Source organism: Chrysemys picta, chromosome 3 (assembly GCF_011386835.1).
Source record: "Chrysemys picta bellii isolate R12L10 chromosome 3, ASM1138683v2, whole genome shotgun sequence".
Lineage (NCBI taxonomy): Eukaryota > Metazoa > Chordata > Testudines > Emydidae > Chrysemys > Chrysemys picta.
The window spans coordinates 83066160-83087894 of NC_088793.1; the positions used below are offsets into that span (position 1 = coordinate 83066160).

Sequence of the window (21735 nt, forward strand, 5' to 3'; positions counted from 1 at the left end):
CTTTCAGTAGAAGACTGAACAGAGAGAAAAGGCATACCTTATGACTCAGAGACATGTTCTTTCCATACTGAAATGCCATATCCTGGATCTCAGCATCATGCTTTGCTAATTCCATTGCAGCCTGGCAGCTCTTTGCCAACAAGGCACTATGGGATAGGAAAATCTGTTCTTTCCAAGTTGATATTCCAATATCATGTGTAAGACAGTTTTCCTGAAAATGAAATGAAGGCTAAAATGAAAAAGCTGAAACTATGACAATATCAGACATAGGAAATTAAAAACACAGCTATGCCACCTAGGAAACTACCACCTACTGTAAATTCCAAGGCTGTGAACTTTAATGCGTCATGCAAAACAGCCACTTACCCAAAGAGTATTCCTGCACGAAGTGATGGGAAAAGTGAAAACATTACAGTGTGTTTTAATTGCTGAATTGTAGAGCTGCTGCTCCCCCCAAAAAACTAAAGCGGGTAGAGCTTTCAATGATCTTTATAATCGGTTTGCCTCGGAATTTTCATGTCACTACAATATGAACATTGGCAGCCAATTACATTCTTACTGACTTGCTGGTTAAAAAGTGTCCTTTGCAACAGACCACTCACTGGTACCTCTCACCAGCAACAAGAAAGAAAAGAACTGACCATTTAAATATTGAGTGGCATTTCTAAGCAACATGTCAAGACATTATATGATTACATTAAATGCTACACTACAGCCTCTTCCTATAAATGCTAATATACATATAGGATTTTAATGAAGAAAAAAAAGACCAAAGGCCTGTAAAGAATGTTTTGGTGATGTGTCTTTTTTGCTTTTCTATTCTAAAATAAGCAAGTCTTGATTTTTTTTTTTACATTAGAAATATCAGGAATGTCAAGTTTCAATTTCTCTGGCGGACTCTGGTAGCTCTCACAGATGTTCATTGTGAGCTATAATGCCTAAACTGTAGGATCAAGGATGCTAAACCCTTAACAGTCTCTTTTTATCCAAAACGTTAATTGAATTTATATTTTAACAAAAACAAAAGAAAATATAATCAGTTTTAACAATTTGACTAAAACACTTTTCCCCAGTCAATTGTTCAACTTAACTCCCTTGGCTCTTGTGATGTCATCATTTCACTAATCAGCGTCTTCAAAGCTAGATGGAACCTGACATTCTAATTTTTATATATACATATATAAATGTCAAGCCTTCTTTATTAATTGTAAAAAAGATCTCAAAGTCCAGTTTTTGTGACCCTTTTGCAGGTCCCCTTTAAAAAGGCAAAGGAAACATAGGTTATAAATGTACATATGTAGAAAAATGGTTTCAAAATTTAAATATTAAGCATCATATTTAATTTCCCAATACACTGAAATTTACAGCAGTGACTGAGCCAAAAGGTAAAATTTTACAAAGTGAGAAAAGAAACATCTAACAAGACCCCCTCCCCTACAGTTACTTCAATTAAATTGCTTAGAAATGATTAAGAACTAAATCTGTGTGACCTCATAATTTTCTACTGGGTATTATCTGTCATGAATTTTGTAACAAATGAAATAAAATCCCTCTATTCAGCTCCAATCTTCCTCCCTTATGAATACTGCCAAGGAGTGCTGAATTACTGGATAGAAAATAATACGAGACTGATGGGAAAATTAGCAGAATTCTGTTTTGCCAAATAACCAAATATTGTATCAAAATTCCATTGCCTTCAGACACACCCCTGCCCTCTTATAGGGAGGGGAAAGAATAGAAAATGACACTTTTGCTACTATGTATGTGATAACAATTTACAAAGTCAAGATTAATCTTTAGGTAGGTCCCATTTTACTATGATATTTGCTTTGTAACATCTTAGGTCAGCCCAGAACATATGCAAGTTTCCATGATTGGTAGAATGACAAAAATGATAAATAAGAACTGGTACCAGAAATAAATGTTTGATCATTTTCTCACTCAGACATAGGTTAATTTAAAAAAATCTGGAGACAGGGGAGGGATAGCTCAGTGGTTTGAGCATTGGCCTGCTAAACCAGGGTTATGAGTTCAATCCTTGAGGGGGCCATTTAGGGAACTGGGGTAAAAATCTGTCTGGGGATTGGCCCTGCTTTGAGCAGGGGTTTGGATTAGATGATCTCCTGAGGTCCCTTCCAACGCTGGTATTGTGGGAAGTGACTCAATTTTTTTTTTACTCAGGACCAACCAGCTAAGATAAAAATGTGTGCTTATTAAAGCTTATTGGATGAAGATTAGGACAACCAACTAGCAGTGATTTTGCAATTTATTTATTTTAAGCAGCATGAAAAGAGAAGTAAACTAGGAAGTTTAACAAAAACAATAATTTATGAAGTTATAAAGTCCTTAAAATGCTAGCTGTACCAAGCCTCTGAAACATTCACACACCAAATACAGATTGTGACATCACTATGAACTGCAGCTACTGAAGAGATCCTGCTAACCTTACTCATTGCAAGTAATTCTACAACATTTTCCAAAAGTGCCATCTTTTAGACAAAAATGTAGAAATACTAAGTATTTTTGTGACCTTCATTTAAAGTCTTGAAAATATTTGAGAAAAGTGGAAACTTATTCTGAATTTCTACAATTTTATCTAAAAAATACTTTATTTTGGCTATTAATGTGGGCAAGATTTCACCAGATGAGCTAATTTCTGCTCTTTCTGTAAATCCAGTGCAACTCCAATGAAACCAGTGGATTTATTTATACATTTACAATGACAACACCAAATCTGTCCCTAATAAAAAGTGATTTTGGATACTGATATTTTAAAGATGCTGATTTTTTTTAAATGTACAAATTTTCACTTTTTGTCCTTAAATGTGGAATTGTGAAAAAGTTGTTAGAAAGATCTGGGCAAAATGTTAACATTTAAAAGCTTACAAATATTACATTGCTTCTACTACAGGTACTTTGAAAAAATGTTCACTACTTTGCTGTTTACTTAATATTTTTAAAACAACAAAATACAACACAGCTTTTGTGTATATTTAAAATCTTCAAACATCCAAAATACATATTTTAATTTTCTATGCTGAAAAAATATGCTCAAAGGTAATGTATTGCACTCTCTTAACATGGATATTGAGAATCCCCTGCATACATAAAAAAGCATGTTCAGTCTAACAGGAGTTGTCTGAAAAAATATCAGTATAAAAATTTGGGAGCCAATCTATAATACAGTCCAGTCAGAGAAAGTCTTGACACCCTTCTTCCAGTAGCACTCTCAGTGAAATTTTTGTAAATTGCATTGCAACAACTGGATTAGGAAAAAAACATTGTTTCCCAAACAAAACACCTACAGCTGTGGTTCAGTTCAACAACATTATCTCCTGATAAAGCTTGTCATGTGTCAATTTGGCCATGTTTATACTAGCAAGCTTACTGAGCCGCTGTAAGATAGCTCATGTAGCCGCGCTATGCTCTCCTGTCAATATAATAAAACCACCTAAATGAGCGGCAGTAGCTATGCTGGTGGGAGAGCATCTCCAAATCATTTGAACACATCAAGGAGAAAAACTTTAATTAGCTACAGACTGCAAACTACATGAAAACTGAAGTTACATCTGTGCAGATGAAATGGGTGGGCTTTCTCCCTTTATGTTTTGAAGCTTCCATATCAGTAAGATGAAGGGGTCACTGGATGGCTCAAAGGATTGATAACAGAATTTGGAACCTTCCACCTTTACATCGCTTTAGTTCATGACCAGACATTTAGTATCTGATGACTGGTTAGTGGCATATATGAAATAAGGAGGTGGTTTTAGTTGTACTCATTCATAGGAGACGTGATGCGTCAAAATCACAAAAGAAACCATCACAACTGCCACCACTGCTGGCTGTGTCGGAGGAGCCAAAAACGGAATGAACAGCGACTGAATTAACCTCTCATCCATGGAGGCAGACCCTCCAGGATATAGTTAAGGCACACTGGGGAAGCCAGTACTGGAAGACATTGGTCTCCAGGCCTGTCAATCAGCACTTTTCTAAGCATTAAATTCAATTGAAACCATACACATGAAAGTCTAGCAATTCGTTTATTTTTATTATTAGATCTATCTTGTGTACAATATTCATATTCTCTTTGTACCTTAATGACTTGACAGTTTAAAGTACAAAGAAACAACATTGCCACTTCTCACACTATGCAACCTAACAACTGATGCTTTAAAAGTTTATTTTGAAATATTGATTCAATATTTCAACTGATGCTCCCATTTCACCAACCTCAAGATCAGTAAAGATATTTTCATTTTATACAAATATTTATTGTTTTGATTTTAGTAAGAAATTGGCTTGCTGGGAGGTAAATCCATTCAATTCTCAGACAGTGCTTACACTGTAAAAATACTCTTTCTAGGCAATGGAAAATAGAAAGAGCTTCTAGAGAATCGTCACATGTTTTACACCAAGATTTTTACCACTTATACCTATCACATTTATGGTAGCAAATACTAAATTAATTGTATGTACTTAATACAAAGTAGCACTTAAATTTTTCCCCCCTCTCACCAAACCACCTTAAAGTAGCTCAAACTGATTTCTGTGTCTCCCAGAGAAGAGCTAGATGGTATTTATATAAATACGTGTCATGATTCATTTGTAAGCATTTTCAGCACTGCATACAAATGTTACAAAACACATACCTTATTGGAGTGCTCCAAAATGCATAGCAAGAACTGGCAGGACTCAAAGTCACACCTTCTGGATGAAAAATTCAGAATACATTTTATAACTAATGTTTTTTATTTTGATACACAGCAGCACTTGCTTTGTCACCTAATCTTGCACAATGTGAGACCGTCTAATCCATTTACAACTCAAAACTTTGGTCTAATCCTCATTAGAATAAAAATGCATAGATAAATCAAGCATATTTTAATTTTGATTCAATCTCAGCATTTGAGTTTTAAATTGGATGGTTCAACAACTTCTATTCTACACAGAAGGATAAAAATAAGTCAATAAAATTATGGATCTCTAATGGGAGCAACACATTTATCCTACAAAACGTTTTCATTTGACTGATGGAAGCTTTAACAGATGTCTTCCTGCTTGTTGGACATGACAGGGCATGTTTTATTGGTCTATTAATACATGCCTTCAGTGCTTTGTGAGGAACAAGGGTGAGCGCAAATGGGCCAATAAAACACATGCTGGAGTGCTCCAATACTTTCATCATGACTCTCTAAAACAATAGAATTTTTTTAAAAAGATGGTTGGGAAAAGTTAAATTTTAAACATAACCTTTTACTACAAAAAGTAGTTCATCATGGAGTACTGCTTCAGACTTCCTAGAAAAGAGTAAAATTAGAGAAAGAAAAAAATAGATCTGTGCTAGCCTTTCATTTATGTGGGGTTTTTTCCTCTTTAATTTTCACTTTCATTTTGCGGCGACTCTCTAATTCAAATTTCTCTTCAGCCCATTTTTGCCCCACAACAGAGGCACTTTTAAAAAAACAGCTAGATTTCTTTCTGGAGCATGAGCCTGACTGTTGTGCTGTTAGAAGGAGGCTACTTTTTAGTTTGTACTAAGAAGTTGTTTGATTTACCTCCTTAAGTAAAAGTTGAAAGCAAGCCAGTTGCCTACAGTGTACAAAGCATGGCAGCTGAGTGGGAAATGAAATGCAACTTTCCGTTTAAAATTTACTCATCTGAGAAGGGCTGGTGACCAAGCATCAAAGAAAAGTGCGGCATCCCAGCTCCACCAACCCTCTGTGCTTCGCAGGTGGATGAGGCTCACTAGCAATTATTTTCAATTCAAAAGCTATATTGGGAGCATTTAAAGGAAAAGTGCATCCATTTTGATGAGTACAATAGTCTAAAAGTTCATGAGGGAAAGGAGCACTTGCATTAATAAACTGTGGCTGTTTTTAAAATGATGGCTTAGCAATTGTGTAGCGCTAATATTTAAATAATGTTTAATTTTAAAATATTAAAATGGCTTTTCTGCTGACTGACCACTAATAAAGTACATTAGAAATTAATATGCAGCCTTATACAGCATTCCCATTCCACTGTTAAAAAAACAACACACTCAAGCTGGGTGTCTCTAGCACGAGACCTTGTGAATATTCATATTCAGGAGCTGAGGAAAAGTAGTGCAGTTTTCCTTTTCAAAAAGCTCCTGATTTTTCATTTAAGTGAATAAGAATGATCTGGTAGGTAAAGTGCAAGACTAAGAACCAGTGCATCTAAGTTCTTGGCTCTGCTACAGCCTTGCTGCATTACTTTGAAAAAGTAACTACTTTTCTGTATCTCAGCTTCCCCATCTGTAAAATGGGGGCAGCAATACTTTCCCTACTCACAGCAGTTTTGAGGCTTCCTTTGTTAACAAGTGTGAAGTGCTTTGAGAGCCTCAGATGGAAGCACTCTAGAAGTGCAAAAGTATATTACAAACCTCTTCTAAAATATTTGCATGTTTTAGAAGGCCTACTCACTCCTAAAGAGCTGAGCATGGAGGCTGGGATCACCATAAGCGGTATTTTTCTTTGAAACAGGGCAACCACGCCCACAACTGAACCTTCAAGAAAAAGACCATTTTGACACTGCTATTCATTGCAGTCCACAGTGTGTATGAGGCACCTTGGTTGGTTTGAACTTTTAATTTCAACTAGATGTAGGTTTGAGAAAATGGAAGACGATTGGGAGAATCTCTTCCACTCACACTCATAAAACTAAACTTTAGGCTGCCTTTGCAACTAAAACCTATAGCTTTTGGTTTAAAGTATCGCTCAAAATAACAGAGAAAGGGAGGAAACTATTTTTATTTGCCCATTTCAGTTACATAATGGTTTTACTCACTATACAAATAAGATGATGATGAAGAATGGTCAACTAAAAAGTGGTAAAATGGGCTGGTCACAGGATTATGTATGGCTTTGCAAAGGAAAAATGATGGTCAGAGCTGTCATATAATTGCATCCAATAAATGTCTTCAAGGAATCTATAAAGGCCAATCTGCTTAGGGCAAAAATACATTTAATCTTTATAAAGGGTCATCCAAAGATGGTATAACAAAAACATTCCAAGGGACCATAGGCCTAATGTATCAGAGAAGAGTGAATTATGGCAAATTATGTAGTTCACTGTAAAAGATAGCTTAAATCTAACAATTAAAGTGGACATCTAGCGCAGCTCACAGACTTTTGAACAAAAGGTGTTGAACAAAAGGTGTTGAACAAAATGTTGTATAGCACAAGATGGTTGTAAGCACCATTTTATGGTCATACTTCTCACTTGAAACTCAATTTTTCTGCCTCAGACTTTAAAAATATTCTGTTTTTCCAAATTCATAACAGAAGAGACTCTGTTATGAAGAATGTTATCTACTAACATCTCTATAAGAGAAACAGAAGTTATCTGGCACTGGAGATTACAGTGACATGGTAAATTATTACATTACTCTTTTACATCTGGTAACTTCAGTTCAGATTGTAGATTTGGTCACATATTGTGATTTTTTTGTTGCAACTAAGATGGGACCACCAAATAACGTAGCACATGTGGCAATGTTTGCTCAAGACATGTCCAGGACATGGATGCAGGCAGAAAGGGGTGCTGTACTGGCAGAGTAATGTGGGGAAGCTAGCAAAGATAATATGTGTAATTATGAAACAAGCCTCAGTGTTCTCCAATTGGTTGAATAGACCATAAAGGAAGTAAAGTACAGGTAGATATCACACTTGTGTTTGATATGGGCTTGACTGGTGGCCATATCTGACCAACTAAAAGTCTAATCTTTAGATACTATACTATGTGTTAATTTATATTATTACAATGTACAATGTTACGTTTAAATTAATCTGGTTTCTTTTAGTACTCCCAACTCTTGCCAGACAGAATAGTTCATTGCTTACTATAAAAAAACCCATTCTTTTGGTATGTTTAACTTGACATTGTGCAGCTGGGCTCAGTGCATCTTACACTTTCCCCATAACCTATGCTTGTTGAGTGCTTTATAAGTATGGTAGAACATTCCATTTTTCAAGCTCTTCTGAGGTAGTATGATTGTCTCCTGACACAGCCCTCAGACCAACATGCTTCCAAGTAAAGAGAAATAGGACTAGGACCTGCTGCAATGGCAGACACCCAAAAAAGTTGAGAACATTTCTAGTAATACAGAGGATGTGGTTAATCTAAAATGTGCAAATGAAATCACAGTGAAGCAGCCCCATTGCTAAAGTTAACTATGGGAACTTTACCCTTAAAAAAAGCTATTTTAAGTAAAACATAGCTGAAGTTTGGCTGTATTTAGAAAAACCTGCCTGGCTTATATAAAATACAATTTTAAAAGTTCTTTTAACATATTTGTATTAATAAAAATATGATTTTCCTTTTAAAATATAACCTTGCATATAGAGCTTGAGAGAGGTAGCTTAATTGGCAAACTGGAAGACTGAAGTCATCTGTTTGTCTACAGATTAGGTCAGGGGTGGCAAACCTGAGCCTGAGAAGGAGCCAGAATTTATCAATGTACATTGCCAAAGAGCCACAGTAATACGTCAGCAGCCCCCCATCAGCTCCCCTGCCCCCTCTCCCAGTGCCTCCTGCCCACCAGCAGCCCCGATGATCAGCGCCTCCATCTCCCTCCCTACACTTCTCAATCAGCTGTTCCGTGGCATGCAGGAAGCTGGGGGGGGGGGGGAGAGATGAGGGCATGGCAGGCTCAGGGGAGGGGGCGGGAAGGGGTGGAGTTGGGACAGGGCCTGTGGCAGAGCCAGGGGTTGAGCAGTGAGCACCCCCCGGCACATTGGAAAGTTGGCGCTTGTAGCTCCAGCCCCGGCGTTGGTGCCTATACAAAGAGCCGCATATTAACTTCTGAAGAGTTGCATGTGGGTCCGAAGCAACAGGTTGGCCACCCCTGGATTAGGTATAGCAGGTGCAGAAGTAGTTCAAACTTCCCACATAGTTTTGTTCATGTGCCTCAACCCTAACCTAGAGGGATAACTTCTAGGAGTGAGAGAATAAGACATCCTCCATGCCCTTTTAACCTTTGGCTGATGTAGGACTACCATTAACGTGGATGCCAAGTGTGATGGTAATTTATATGATCTAGACTTATATCCACTTGGAACTAAACTGAGATAACTCATTTCACTTGCTCTGAACAACAAAACAGCAGTGATTAACCTGAGCTCTATTTTAAACTGAAGACTTACAAGTGAGAGGCTCCATATGCCATGACTTATCCCCCAAGCCATCTTGCCTCCCAATGTTATTCCTTTAAGATTAATATTTCTGAAATGGTTTGCCCATCTGAGATTGGTTTGTTTCTATTAATATGCTCCACTTAAAAAATATCATAGCTTACAATGTGCATATGCACACACTTGTGATCATCTCAATAGTGTAAATCCATGCGCTTTGATAGAGTAAAAACATGCTATTAGGTGAAATGAAGAGGTAATAATAATGAGGAATCTAAAATATGAACTTCCCAATACACACAGTGTTAAGAGATAATCATGGTAAATGAAACAAGATTTCTTAATTTACCATTCTGCCAAAATGAAATTGTTTTAATAAGTATAGCCAAGCACTTCTTTGAAAGTTCTGTTAAATGAATCAAAAATCTTAATTCCAGTTTCATCACAAGAATCAAAGCAGTTCATCAGAGTTCCTGCCATGCAGCAAAGTAACTGTGTGGCATATTTGTATTTGTCTTTGAAATAAACTTTGCACTTCAGAGTCATGTAAATGTTTGAACCATTTTCTTTGACCAGGTCAATTACTGTCTGTGATACATGCAAGAATGACTTTTTTAAAGAGGAGCATAGCACAGCTCCTTGTGCCTCAGCATGAGACTTCCATTTAGCTCACCTAATAAAGCTGCTATATTTAGAAGTAGAAAAGTCCTGGTTTAAATTTTGGCTTCAGTGGCTGCGAATTGCATACACCGAAGCAGCCAGGATATGAAAAATTACGTGACCTAGCAAAATCTACATATACAATGTATTTGTCCACCAGTTCACGGACATGTTGGTCCCCATTTTTTAAACCTTTTAATATTAATGAATATATGTTTCCAGTCCACTATTTTCAGGTATTCCTATGTGATTGTTTTAACAGAACCCTTACTAGCGGCATTACTGACTGAGGTATGCTTAGTGTCCATGGTAACTGCAATTTTGTTTGTTTACTAATTAAAAATTACAGAATCTCTCTAAGCATTTCTAGTGGTGCCCATCACCCATTATGAGAGAATTGAGGTGCTATACTAAAAGTATTTCTGAAGCTTGCTGGGACTGTAATTAGTCCTTTCCCCCCCTTCCCTTTAAACAAACAAAAAAGTCATCATGCTATTTACTATTGTCACACATTTATTTAAAACAAACCACTTGAGTAAAGTGCAAGGACTTAAAAGTCTTACCGCTGATAAGTTAGAATTGTCATAGTATATTCCTTGCACTAAGTCACCAATTGCACTTGATATGAGCTCCACAACCTGGAAAACAAAACAAAAAATACCCCATTATTTTTTAAATATGATCAATTACCTGATTGTCAACAGAGTGCCTAGAAGCCTCACTAACATTCCTTGCAGGATCATGGCTTCGAAAGACTGCATGGACTACCAGAAGAGATTCTGGCAAGATTATTTTTTGCCACCTAATGAGGAAGAAACCAGATCCAAATCTCCATACTGGAACCTCGAGCAAAGTCCTTTCTCTTTATATCAAAGCTTTAAGTTAATACAAATGAGAACCAAGTAATATTTATTTTCCTAAGAGTGTGAACTATAAAGTATATCCTCACAAGGATATACACAGTACTCCTAAATCCCAGTTCATGAATATGAGACAATAATCCCATCTGGGTTTGTTGGGCTTTTTTGCTGCCAAGTAGATATTTCACTATATACCTCACTGGGAACTGCTAAAATTCCAATCTTCACTGATAATACAGAAAAAGTCAGAATCCATCAAAAGCTAACCTTTCAAATATGGTCATTTGGTATTTGAGTGTACTGGGAATGCTCTGTGGATGTATTTAGTGCATGGCCTAAGGGTCAGCTGTACTCAGAGTGAAACAGTCTGCAACACAGGAATGTTTAAATCAGATTTATCAATCTGTATTATCTTCAGGCTTCAGACTTTTTATTTCATTCAAGCGAAGCCTAAAAATCTGAACTTGATCCAGAATGTAAAACAAGCAGTCCATAGTCTCACTGGAACTACTGTACAATTTAGAACTGTGTGCATGAACGGTCTTAATTGGAACAAAATACTGGGATTTACTGTAAAATTAAATGCAGCCATTTCAAATGAGCACACCTTAAGGCTATCCCTTTAGTTGTGCTCACAAAGTTTTAATTTCTTGAATGTTTAATTTCCTATGTGTATGATTCTATATCTGATTCCCCTCTTTGCTTCCTAAAATTCAGTCTAGTTCTTATTGAATTAAAGGATTTTGTTTCAGCTTGTATCATTCTTGTAATTGAAGACATTAAGCTAAATGATAAAGCCCCAAACAGAAATTTCAATGTTGAGGCTTGCTTTATTTGCTAATAAAAACACATTCTGATGCTAGCTTTAAGTATTTGCAACAAAGCTTTTTTAAACACTAATTCTGATACATATGCCTACAGAGAGAGAGAGAGAGAGAACTTTAGAAATGGTGCTCATTAGCAGCTCTTTTTTCTCTCCTTGTGATGCATATGGGTTAATTTGTAAGACCTATAAAAACAGTCTCTTAAAAAAAAATCATGTTGCCATTTAGGTAACCAGATACTTAAGAAATATTGTAGCAATATGAGCTGCAGAGGAACTGAAAGGACAATGATCCTACAGTGTTACCAGATGTGTTGAGTTATTTAAGTGGGGAACAGAGAAAATGAGGGGCTTTTTTTGAAGGTATCAGATAAGCCCTATTCCCAAATCCAGAAGGATTGAGTATCGCCAATAGGTCTATGAAAGTCTGTAACCAAATGCCCAGCATCAGATTGTATTACAGTTTATACAAGCAACATCCCAAGATTCTTCTGATGGCTGAGACACATAATACAGATCAATCACTCACTAAAAAATGTTATGGTTTGTGAAACAGTCTGAGCTCATAGACCTATACTGGTAATACGAAGAAGAATTTACAAAGACATTGAGTCCTACTCTAAATGTCAAAGTGATAGTATGAACTTTTAACAATGCATCTGGCTGTGGATAACCAGACCTTTTCCTCGCTCCTCTGAAACTTTAAACTGAGCAGGACCAAATGAAACATTCTGTTTTGGGGTTTCTCTCTCCACCCGCCCACAAAAAACAATTCCATTAGCAAATGACAATTTTGCTGACTTAAGTGACTAAAATGATCTCCATGAAAATGTTTATCAAAACTCGTGCCTAATTTTCTTGCCATTTATATTATGTATTTTTTTTATTGATAGAATTCTAGGTGACTATATACATAAAATACAGTTTAAACCACTACTATATATTAGGTGAAAGATATTAAATGCTAGTAATATCGCAAACGCTGCCTCCTTTCATCCCCACCCTGAAAGCACTCAGTTTCCATACATTTTAAAAAAAACCCTGCAAGATCACACAGACCCTTGGCAGGGATGACAACTTATTTTCAAGACCAGGATGGGACACTTGTCTTTAAAAGACTGTCACTTCATCAGATCTTAATCTGCGCTCTGAAAAAGTATCTGCTGTGCAACATCAGTGGGCTGGATCTTTGGGCTGCAGGGAAAGCCATGGAAAACAAGACCAGTTATGCTTCTAAGTGTGTCCCAAATGGTTTTAAAGAAAACACAAGTTAGGGTCAACAGCATTTAAACAGTCAAATAAATAACAATATCAAGCTCTTATATAATGTTTTACAAAGGAGGCAAGTAACAGTATTCCTATTTTAATGATGGGGAAATTGAGGCACAAAGAGGTGAAGTGACTTGCCCAATGTCACTCCGCAGGGCATTGGCAGAGCCAGGACTAGAAGACAGGTCTCCTGAGTCCCAGTCCAGTGATCTATCCACTAGCCCACACTGCCTAGTTCCATACACTGACATCTTTTTTGATAGAAGAAAGTTGTATGTTAACTTTGACTATTTAGGGGTCCACACCTGACCCTCTCATTTGTCTTCACTTTGATATGTTTTAGCTCCCTCTTAGGCAGGTTCCACCATGAGCAGGGCATGGGGCCAGCTGTACTAGCTATCTGAATAGGTTGCTCCTGCTTCAAAGAGCAGCAGCCCACAGAGACCAAAGGCAGAATGGAAAGGAGAAGCAGCTGTTCATGCTTGTGCCCCTCAATTAATCTGAGAAGCTTGAGGAGCACAGGGGCTATGGAAAGCTCTCCCTCCCACTTCAACTGGCAGTGTGGTGGGGTGGGGAAACAGCACCTTTAACTCCTCCCTTAACCTAATAAATCTGATGGAGGTTGAGGAAAACTCTCCCCAGTTCTAACAGTCATAGCTGGGGAGAGGGAGGAAGAAAAGAAGCATGTGTGAATCCCCCACTGGAGAAACCTAGAGTAGCAGCTTAAAATGATGATGAAAAACTCCTATCCCAAATATGGCAGTGACATCTGCAGGGTGGGAATCACTGACCAGGAAGATTTGTAATCTGTTCATAATTAAATTGGTCCTGAATTCTTTCCTGAGAGCCCCACCAAGCTATGTGAACTCTCCTAGCAGCCCTGTGATCTGCCTCCAGAAAATAGAGGGAAACAAGAACGTGCTTGTGTGTTCATCAAGCCTTTTCTCTGCAAATGTCCTGGTGGGTGAAAGCATGAGTCCTCATCTCCTCTCTCATCCCTGCAAGATCAAAGGGCTGCTAGGAGGGAGAACAATGGGCCAGTCGGGCAACAGCTTAGTACTCGGTGCCCATTTCATTATAACTAGCTTGTTAAGCTCCCCCACACCCTTCTCCTCCCTATTTCCAGATATCTGTGCCATCTTTTTACTGAAGGGTGTTTTCCCAACTTCTTCCTACAGTGTTGCCAGCTTCTTCTAGTGCCCCTCCCTCACCCAGCTTTGGATGTTTTAGAACTGTGTGTTTTAGAATTAAGTAAAAAGCAACAGAGGGTCCTGTGGCACCTTTAAGACTAACAGAAGTATTGGAGCATAAGCTTTCGTGGGTGAATGCCCACTTCATCAGACGCAAGTAATGGAAATTTCCAGAGGCAGGTATAAATCAGTATGGAGATAACGAGGTTAGTTCAATCAGGGAGGGTGAGGTGCTCTGCTAGCAGTTGAGGTGTGAACACCAAGGGAGGAGAAACTGCTTCTGTAGTTGGATAGCCATTCACAGTCTTTGTTTAATCCTGATCTGATGGTGTCAAATTTGCAAATGAACTGGAGCTCAGCAGTTTCTCTTTGGAGTCTGGTCCTGAAGTTTTTTTTGCTGTAAGATGGCTACCTTTACATCTGCTAGTGTGTGGCCAGGGAGATTGAAGTGTTCTCCTACAGGTTTTTGTATATTGCCATTCCTGATATCTGACTTGTGTCCATTTATCCTCTTGCGTAGTGACTGTCCAGTTTGGCCAATGTACATAGCAGAGGGGCATTGCTGGCACATGATGGCATATATAACATTGGTGGACGTGCAGGTGAATGAGTCGGTGATGTTGTAGCTGATCTGGTTAGGTCCTGTCATGGTGTTGCTGGTGTAGATATGTGGGCAGAGTTGGCATCGAGGTTTGTTGCATGGGTTGGTTCCTGAGTTAGAGTTGTTATGGTGCGGTGTGTGGTTGCTGGTGAGAATATGCTTAAGGTTGGCAGGTTGTCTGTGGGCAAGGACTGGCCTGCCTCCCAAGGTCTGTGAAAGTGAGGGATCATTGTCCAGGATGGGTTGTAGATCACGGACGATGCGTTGGAGAGGTTTAAGCTGAGGACTGTAGGTGATGACCAGTGGAGTTCTGTTGGTTTCTTTTTGGGCCTGTCTTGTAGCAGAAGGCTTCTGGGTACACGTCTGGCTCTGTTGATTTGTATCTTTATTTCCTTGTGTGGGTATCGTAGTTTTGAGAATGCTTGGTGAAGATCTTGTAGGTGTTGGTCTCTGTCTGAGGGGTTGGAGCAGATGCAGTTGTACCTCAGCGCTTGGCTGTAGACGGTGGATCGTGTGGTGTGTTCGGGGTGGAAGCTGGAGGCATGAAGGTAGGCATAGCGGTCGGTGGGTTTTCGGTATAGGGTGGTGTTAACGTGGCCATCGCTTATTTGTACTGTGGTGTCTGTTCCTATAGCAGGGGTTGGCAACCTTTCAGAAGTGGTGTGCCAAGTTTAAAAGTTTATTCACTCTGATTTAAGGTTTCACGTGCCAGTAATACATTTTAACATTTTTGGAAGGCTTCTTTCTATAAGTCTTTAATATATATCTAAACTATTGTTGTATGTAAAGTAAATAAGGTTTTTAAAATGTTTAAGAGGCTTTATTTAAAATTAAATTAAAATGCAGAGCCCGCAGGACCAGTGTCCAGGACCCAGGCAGTGTGAGTGCCACTGAAAATCAGCTCGCGTGCCATGGGTTGCCTACCCCTGCTCTATAGTGTAGCCACTCTAAGTGGATGGGAGAGAGCTCTTCTGTTGACTTAATTAATCCACCCCCAGCGAGCAGCAGGAATAGCTATGTCAGCGGGAGAGCTTCCCACTGACATAGCGCTGTCCACACTGACACTGTCGCTTAGGCTGGTGTAATTTATGTCGCTCAGGGGTGGCTTATTCACATCCCTAAGTGACATAAGTTATACTGACATAGGCTATGTCTACACTATCACTTAAGATCGTTAGGAACCTTTAAATGGCCAAAATTAGAGAGAGACTTCAACTAATATTTGATTCAAAATTTAAACTTTTCAAAACACTTTTATATTTAGAAACATTTTCACACTTAAAATGCCAATGAAAACAACTTTTAAACAAATATTGCTCTGCAGTGTTTGAAACATGAACACTGCAACATTAAAAAACTGGAAGTGAAATTGGATTAACTGATTTTGACAACAGTTCAAAAACAAATGCAAAAAATAAACGAATAGCCTCACGTGCTAAGTAGCTGGATTTTAAAATCCTTTCCCTTTTAATTATCTGAAGTGTGGTTAGTCACACAGGAAAAGAAATGTGTTTGGCTATAACACACTGTTTTGAAGTTAACTGCTTCCCAGATTCATCATTTTACTTACTCCCCCAATGCCCTTTTTAAAAGCTGTCCCTCACTTTCAGTCCAACTACACTATGAAAAAAGCATACTCCTCACAGTGATCATCTTTCTGACAATAGTAATTAATCCTTCTTGGATATCAACAGCTTGACATGTATCCTCAGAATATTAATAATGGAACATTACTGCAGTAATGTACAAGGTGCAATGTAAACATGTCACTGATAGATATTCCTCTGGGTTGCAAGAGAAGCTCTATTTAGCTACCTAAATATACAAAAATAAGCTACAGCATTTAATTCTATCATGTTTCTTTAGTATTTTCAAATATTTTAGGGCCTACCTATATTAGGGATTTTTGCAACACGGGATAAGTCACACCTGTGAAAGCCCCACTTTACACTGCTACAGTGCACCTATGCTAAGGGTTTGCACCAGCATAGCTACACTGGTGCAAAAATCCCTAATGTAGACAGGTTCTTAGGCCACACCTACATTAGAAACTTTGGTCCACACAAGTTACGCCCCCCATAAAACTGCTGCAATTGGTATATTGCTCATGCATGTGTATACGTGACTCCTTGCATCGGCAATGTGAATGGTCACCAGGAATGCTTGCGTCAATGCACAGTGCTATACATAATGGGTAGGTTTGCCAGTATGGAACTCATCATAGTCCAGCGCACTGTCTTTTGGGAAATTTTGGCAATGCATTATGGGGGAGAAACAAATCATGAAGGAGTCACTGGGAGCAAGGGTTCAAGTTCTCATCAAATCCCACAAAACCACAAGCACTTCTTGCTGTCCGCTATCTCAGACAGAAGCATGGATACCACACAGCTATGCACTTCTGTCATGAACACTGCAAAGGCAGGACAAACAATCCTCCAGTATTTGCAGAATAACAGGAAAAAACAGCAGCAATGGGGGACAGGACAATTTCGTGGAGGAGAAATTGCTGTGGGACACAGCAAAAACCAATTCAAGGTTGTTGTTGGTGTTCCTGGAGCAGCTGCACACAGTGGAGTGCCTCTTCTGTGCCCAAGAAATGAGCACGGACTGGTGGGATGACATCGTGATGCAGATCGGGAACAATAAGCAATGGCTGCAGAACTTTTTGATGCAAAAGGTCACTTTCCTGGATCTCTGTGCCAAGCCTGCTCCAGCCCTCCAGCACAGGGACACCAGAATGAGAGTTGCACTGACAGTGGAGAAGCAAGTGGCAATAGCACTGTGAAAACTTGCAGTGCCGGATTGCTACCAGTCAGTGGGAAATCATTTTGGAGTAGGAAAATCCATGGCGGGGGCTGCTGTCATGCAAGTGTGCAGGACCATTAATCGTCTCCTGTTAAGCAGGACTGAATGTCTCGGCAATGTGCAGGACATAGTGGATGGATTTGCAGCAATGGGTTCCAAACTGCAGTGGGGCAATAGATGGCATGCACATCCCTATTTTGGCACTAGCCCACCTGGCCACATAGTACATCAAAAGAAAGAGCTACTTTTCTATGACTACACAAGCACTAGTGGATCACCAGAGACGCTTCACCGACATCAATGTTGGCTGGTCCGGGAAGGTACATGACACTCGCATCTTTAAGAACATGGAACTGTTCAGAAAGCTGCAAGCAGGCCATTCTTTCCCAACTGCTGGATTACTTAGGGTTACCATATTTGAACTTTCAAAAAAGAGGACACTCCAGGGGGGGGTAGCCCCGCCCCCTAGCCACTCCCTCCCACTTCCCGCCCCCTGACTGCCCCCCACAGAACCCCCAACCCATCCACCCCCCTGCTCCTTGTCCCCTGATCGCCCCCTCCCAGGACCCCTGCCCCTAACCACCCCCCCGGGACCCCACCCCCTATCTAAGCCTCCCTTATCCTTGTCCCCCGACTGCCCCCTCCTGAGACCCCCCCACCCTAACTGCCCCCCTAGGACCCCACTCCCTACCTGTCCCCTGACTGTTCTGACTCTTATCCACACCTGCCAGATCCCCGGGACTCCCACGCCTATCCAACCGCTGCCTGTTCCCTGACTGCCCCCCCCGAACCCCCACCCATCTAACCCTCCCTGTCCCCTGACTGCCCCGATCCCGCTCCATACCCCCACCCCCTGACAGGCCCCCCTCCCAGAACCCCCAACCCATCCAACCCTCCCCCTGCTCCCTGTTCCTTGACTGCTCCAACCCCTCTCCACACCCCTGCCCCCTGACAGGCCCCTCCAGAACCCCTGCCCCATCCAACCCCCCTGCTCCGTCCCTTTTAAAGACCCAAAAGCCAGACATGTCCGGGGAAACCCGGATGTATGGTAACCCTAGATTACTACTGGTGATGTTGAAATGCCAGTAGTGATTCTGGGGGACCCGACCTACCCCTTACTCCCCTGGCTAATGAAGCTGTATACCAGCCACCTTGACAGCACCAAGAAAAGATTCAACTACCAGCTCAGCAGGTGAAGAATGACAGTTGAATGTGCTTTTGGTAGAGTGAAGAGACCTTGGTGTTGTTTAATCACAAGACCAGATCTCAGTGAGAAAAATATCCCAAATGGCTACAGCTTCCGATTGTGTCCTGCATAATATCTGTGAGGCAAAGGAGGAAAAGCTGCCACCACGGTGGAGGGCAGAGATGGAGTGTCTGTCTGCTGAGTTCAAACAGCCAGACACAAAGGCTATTAGAAGAGCTCAACATGGAGCTATGCAACTGGGGGAGGCCTTGAAAGAGCACTTAGAACAGTTAGGTACAGTAATGTGGAGGGGTGGACTGTGCTCTATTTGGTCCTAAATTTTGGGGCTGTTAGGAACTGTGTGGTACTTGCTGTATACTTATTATTACATGTGTTTGTCACTAATCCTGAGTTCTGTTGCCCTGTAAAACAAGTAGTGGGTGCTTCAGGAGTGCTACACATTCTGCTGCATATGTTGTAATAATAAAGATGAATTATTTACCAAAAATAGATTTTTATTGCCTACCAAAACCAGTGCAAAAATGTGCAATTACATACAACAAAAACTTCTGAAATAAATTAACAGAACAGAATTGAACAAGGGGAAAGAACATAATCATATTTCTTTTGGCCCAGTCCTCCAATTTCATCTCCATTTCAGTTCATTTTGGCTAAACATACAGCAGCTGTGGCTCTCACAGGTCAGTGTATGCAAAACTGGTTCTCTTTATTGTCTCCCAGCGTGGAATGGTAGGGCGAGGGATGTGGCCACGATGCCATGTGGAATGCTGAAGGGTGTAAGGAGGTACTAAAATGGAGTTCTCCATTGACTGCAAAGAATGCCAAGCCCATGATTATTGAACCTGTAGGTCAACAAGAGTTCATAGAATTTGTATTTGCTGCTAGAGATGCCCTATTATGACCTGATACATCTTCCCCTCTGACTCCTGGGCCTTTCTCCTGTCTGCTCTTTTCCTATCCATAATGTCTGCAATATTCACCCTCTGGGTCCTCTGTTCACGGTCCAATGCAGCACTGGCTTGCAGGATCTCTCTGAACATATCCAGCTGTGTCCTCTTCTTTCTCCTCCTTATCATGGTCTGGCATTCCATTGGTGTTGAAGGGGGAGCTCTCAAGACCACTGTGATGCTGGCAGACCAGGTGTCAGCTCCTGCCAAGGTCCCCATGTCTCAATTGAACACTGACAGATGCATAGCTCGAATCTGTCTGGCTCATTTGAGAGTTAAGATTGATAAAAATAAGTATTAGAATTATAAGAAAGCATTTAGACCATATTGAATGCTTGTGAATTGCTGCATGCATTAATCTTGTAATATCTGTGTTCCATATTATATGCAATGGTGTTGTAGCTGTGTTAGTCCCAGGATATTAGAGATACAAGTTGGGTGTGGTAAGACCTTTTATTGGACCAGCTTCTGTGCCGAATAGAGGGGAATAATCACTTCCCTTGATCTGCTGGCAATGCTCCTACTAATGCAGCCCAATATGCCTTTAGCCTTCTTGGCAACAAGGGCGCACTGTTGACTCATATCCAGCTTCTCATCCACTGTAATCCCAGATCCTTTTCTGCAGAACTGCCGCTTAGCCAGTTGGTTCCCAACCTGTAGCAGTGCATGGGATTCTTCCATCCTAAGTGCAGGACTTTGCACTTGTCCTTGTTCAACCTCACCAGATTTCTTTTGGCCCAGTCCTGCAATTTGTCTAGGTTATTCTGGACCCTATCCCTACCCTACAGTGTATGTACCTCTCCCCCCAGCTTAGTGTCATTCGCGAACTTGCTGAGGGTGCAATCCATCCCATCATCCAAATCATTAATGAAGACGTTGAACAAAACTGGCCCCAGGGGCACTCCACTTGATACCGGCTGCCAACTAGACACCAAGCCGTTGATCACTACCCGTTGAGCTCAACGATCTAGCCAGCTTTCTATCCACCTTGTAGTCCATTCATCCAATCCATACTTTTTTAACTTGCTGGCAAGAATACGGTGGAAGACTGTATCAAAAGCTTTGCTAAAGTCAAGGTATATCAAGTCCACCGCTTTCCCCATATCCACAGAGCCAGTTATCTCATCATAGAAGGCAATCAGGTTGGTCAGGCATGACTTGCCTTTGGTGAATCCATGTTGACGTTCCTGATCACCTTTCTCTCCTCCAAGTGCTTCAAAATGGATTCCTTGAGGACCTGCTCCATGATTTTTCCAGGGATCGAGGTGAGGCTGACCAGTCTGTAGTTCCTCAGATTCTCCTTCTTCACTTTTTAAAAGATGGGCACTATATTTGCCTTTCTCCAATCATCCAGGACCTCCCCCGATTGCCACGAGTTTTCAAAGATAATGGCCAGTGGCTCTGCAATCACATCAGCCAACTCTCTCAGAACCCTTGGATGCATTAGATCCGGCTGCATGGACTCACAGTTGGGAATTGGTCCTGCTTTGAGCAGAGGGTTGGACTAGATGACCTCCTGAGGTCCCTTCCAACCCTGATATTCTATGATCCTATGACTTGTACATGTCCAGCTTTTCTAAATAGTCCTTAACCTGTTCTTTAACCACAGAGGGCTGCTCACCTCCTCCCCATACTCTGCTGCCTAGTGCAGCAGTCTGGAAGCTGACCTCGTCTGTGAAGACCGAGGCAAAAAAAAACAAACCACTGAGTACTTCGACTTTTTCCACATCATTTGTCACTAGGTTGCTTCCCCCGTTCAGTAAGGTATTGCAGAGCACCTCCATGAAAATTTCATCAAGATCTCTCAGGAAGATTCAGGGGACATCCCTATGTACATACACTGCTCTGGATGGCCACCCTGGCTAACTCTACAAGTGAATGAAAAGCAGATGACAACTCTACCTCTGTTTGTTGTACCACTACTTCTATTAGTACAAGGGAATTAATGAAAAGTCGATATCTGGGTCCTGTTACATTGGGGTTGGGTGCCAGCTGTACATTTAAACATTGCATTGGGAAATCCATTCACACTCTTACCTGAGATTCCTTTCCCTGCATTGGGCTTGCCCTTGCTTGGCTGCCAGGACTGACCAGACTGTGGAGGAGTCTCAAACAGATCCTGACTCACAGCATAGCTGGACCCTCCCAGTTATGTGTCTTCCCTCCTCCCCGCTGTTCATGGCAGATGTCTGTGTTTCAGGCTCTGGGAGGTATCCATGGT

At 40.6% G+C, this 21735-nt stretch overlaps 1 protein-coding gene across 2 annotated transcripts in view; it reads right to left on the minus strand.

Moving 5' to 3' along the window:
* Positions 1-21735, minus strand: part of PDSS2 (decaprenyl diphosphate synthase subunit 2) — a 164143-nt gene that overhangs the window by 26050 nt on the left and 116358 nt on the right. The window contains exons 4-5 of one of the 2 annotated variants that reach the window (XM_005287684.5): positions 10376-10450; positions 38-211 (exon numbers count right to left, since the gene is read on the minus strand). In XM_005287684.5, the coding sequence (XP_005287741.2) occupies positions 38-211; positions 10376-10450 (249 nt within the window). The remainder of the gene's footprint in view (positions 1-37; positions 212-10375; positions 10451-21735) is intronic. The other variant, XM_065588305.1, reaches the window with a different exon arrangement.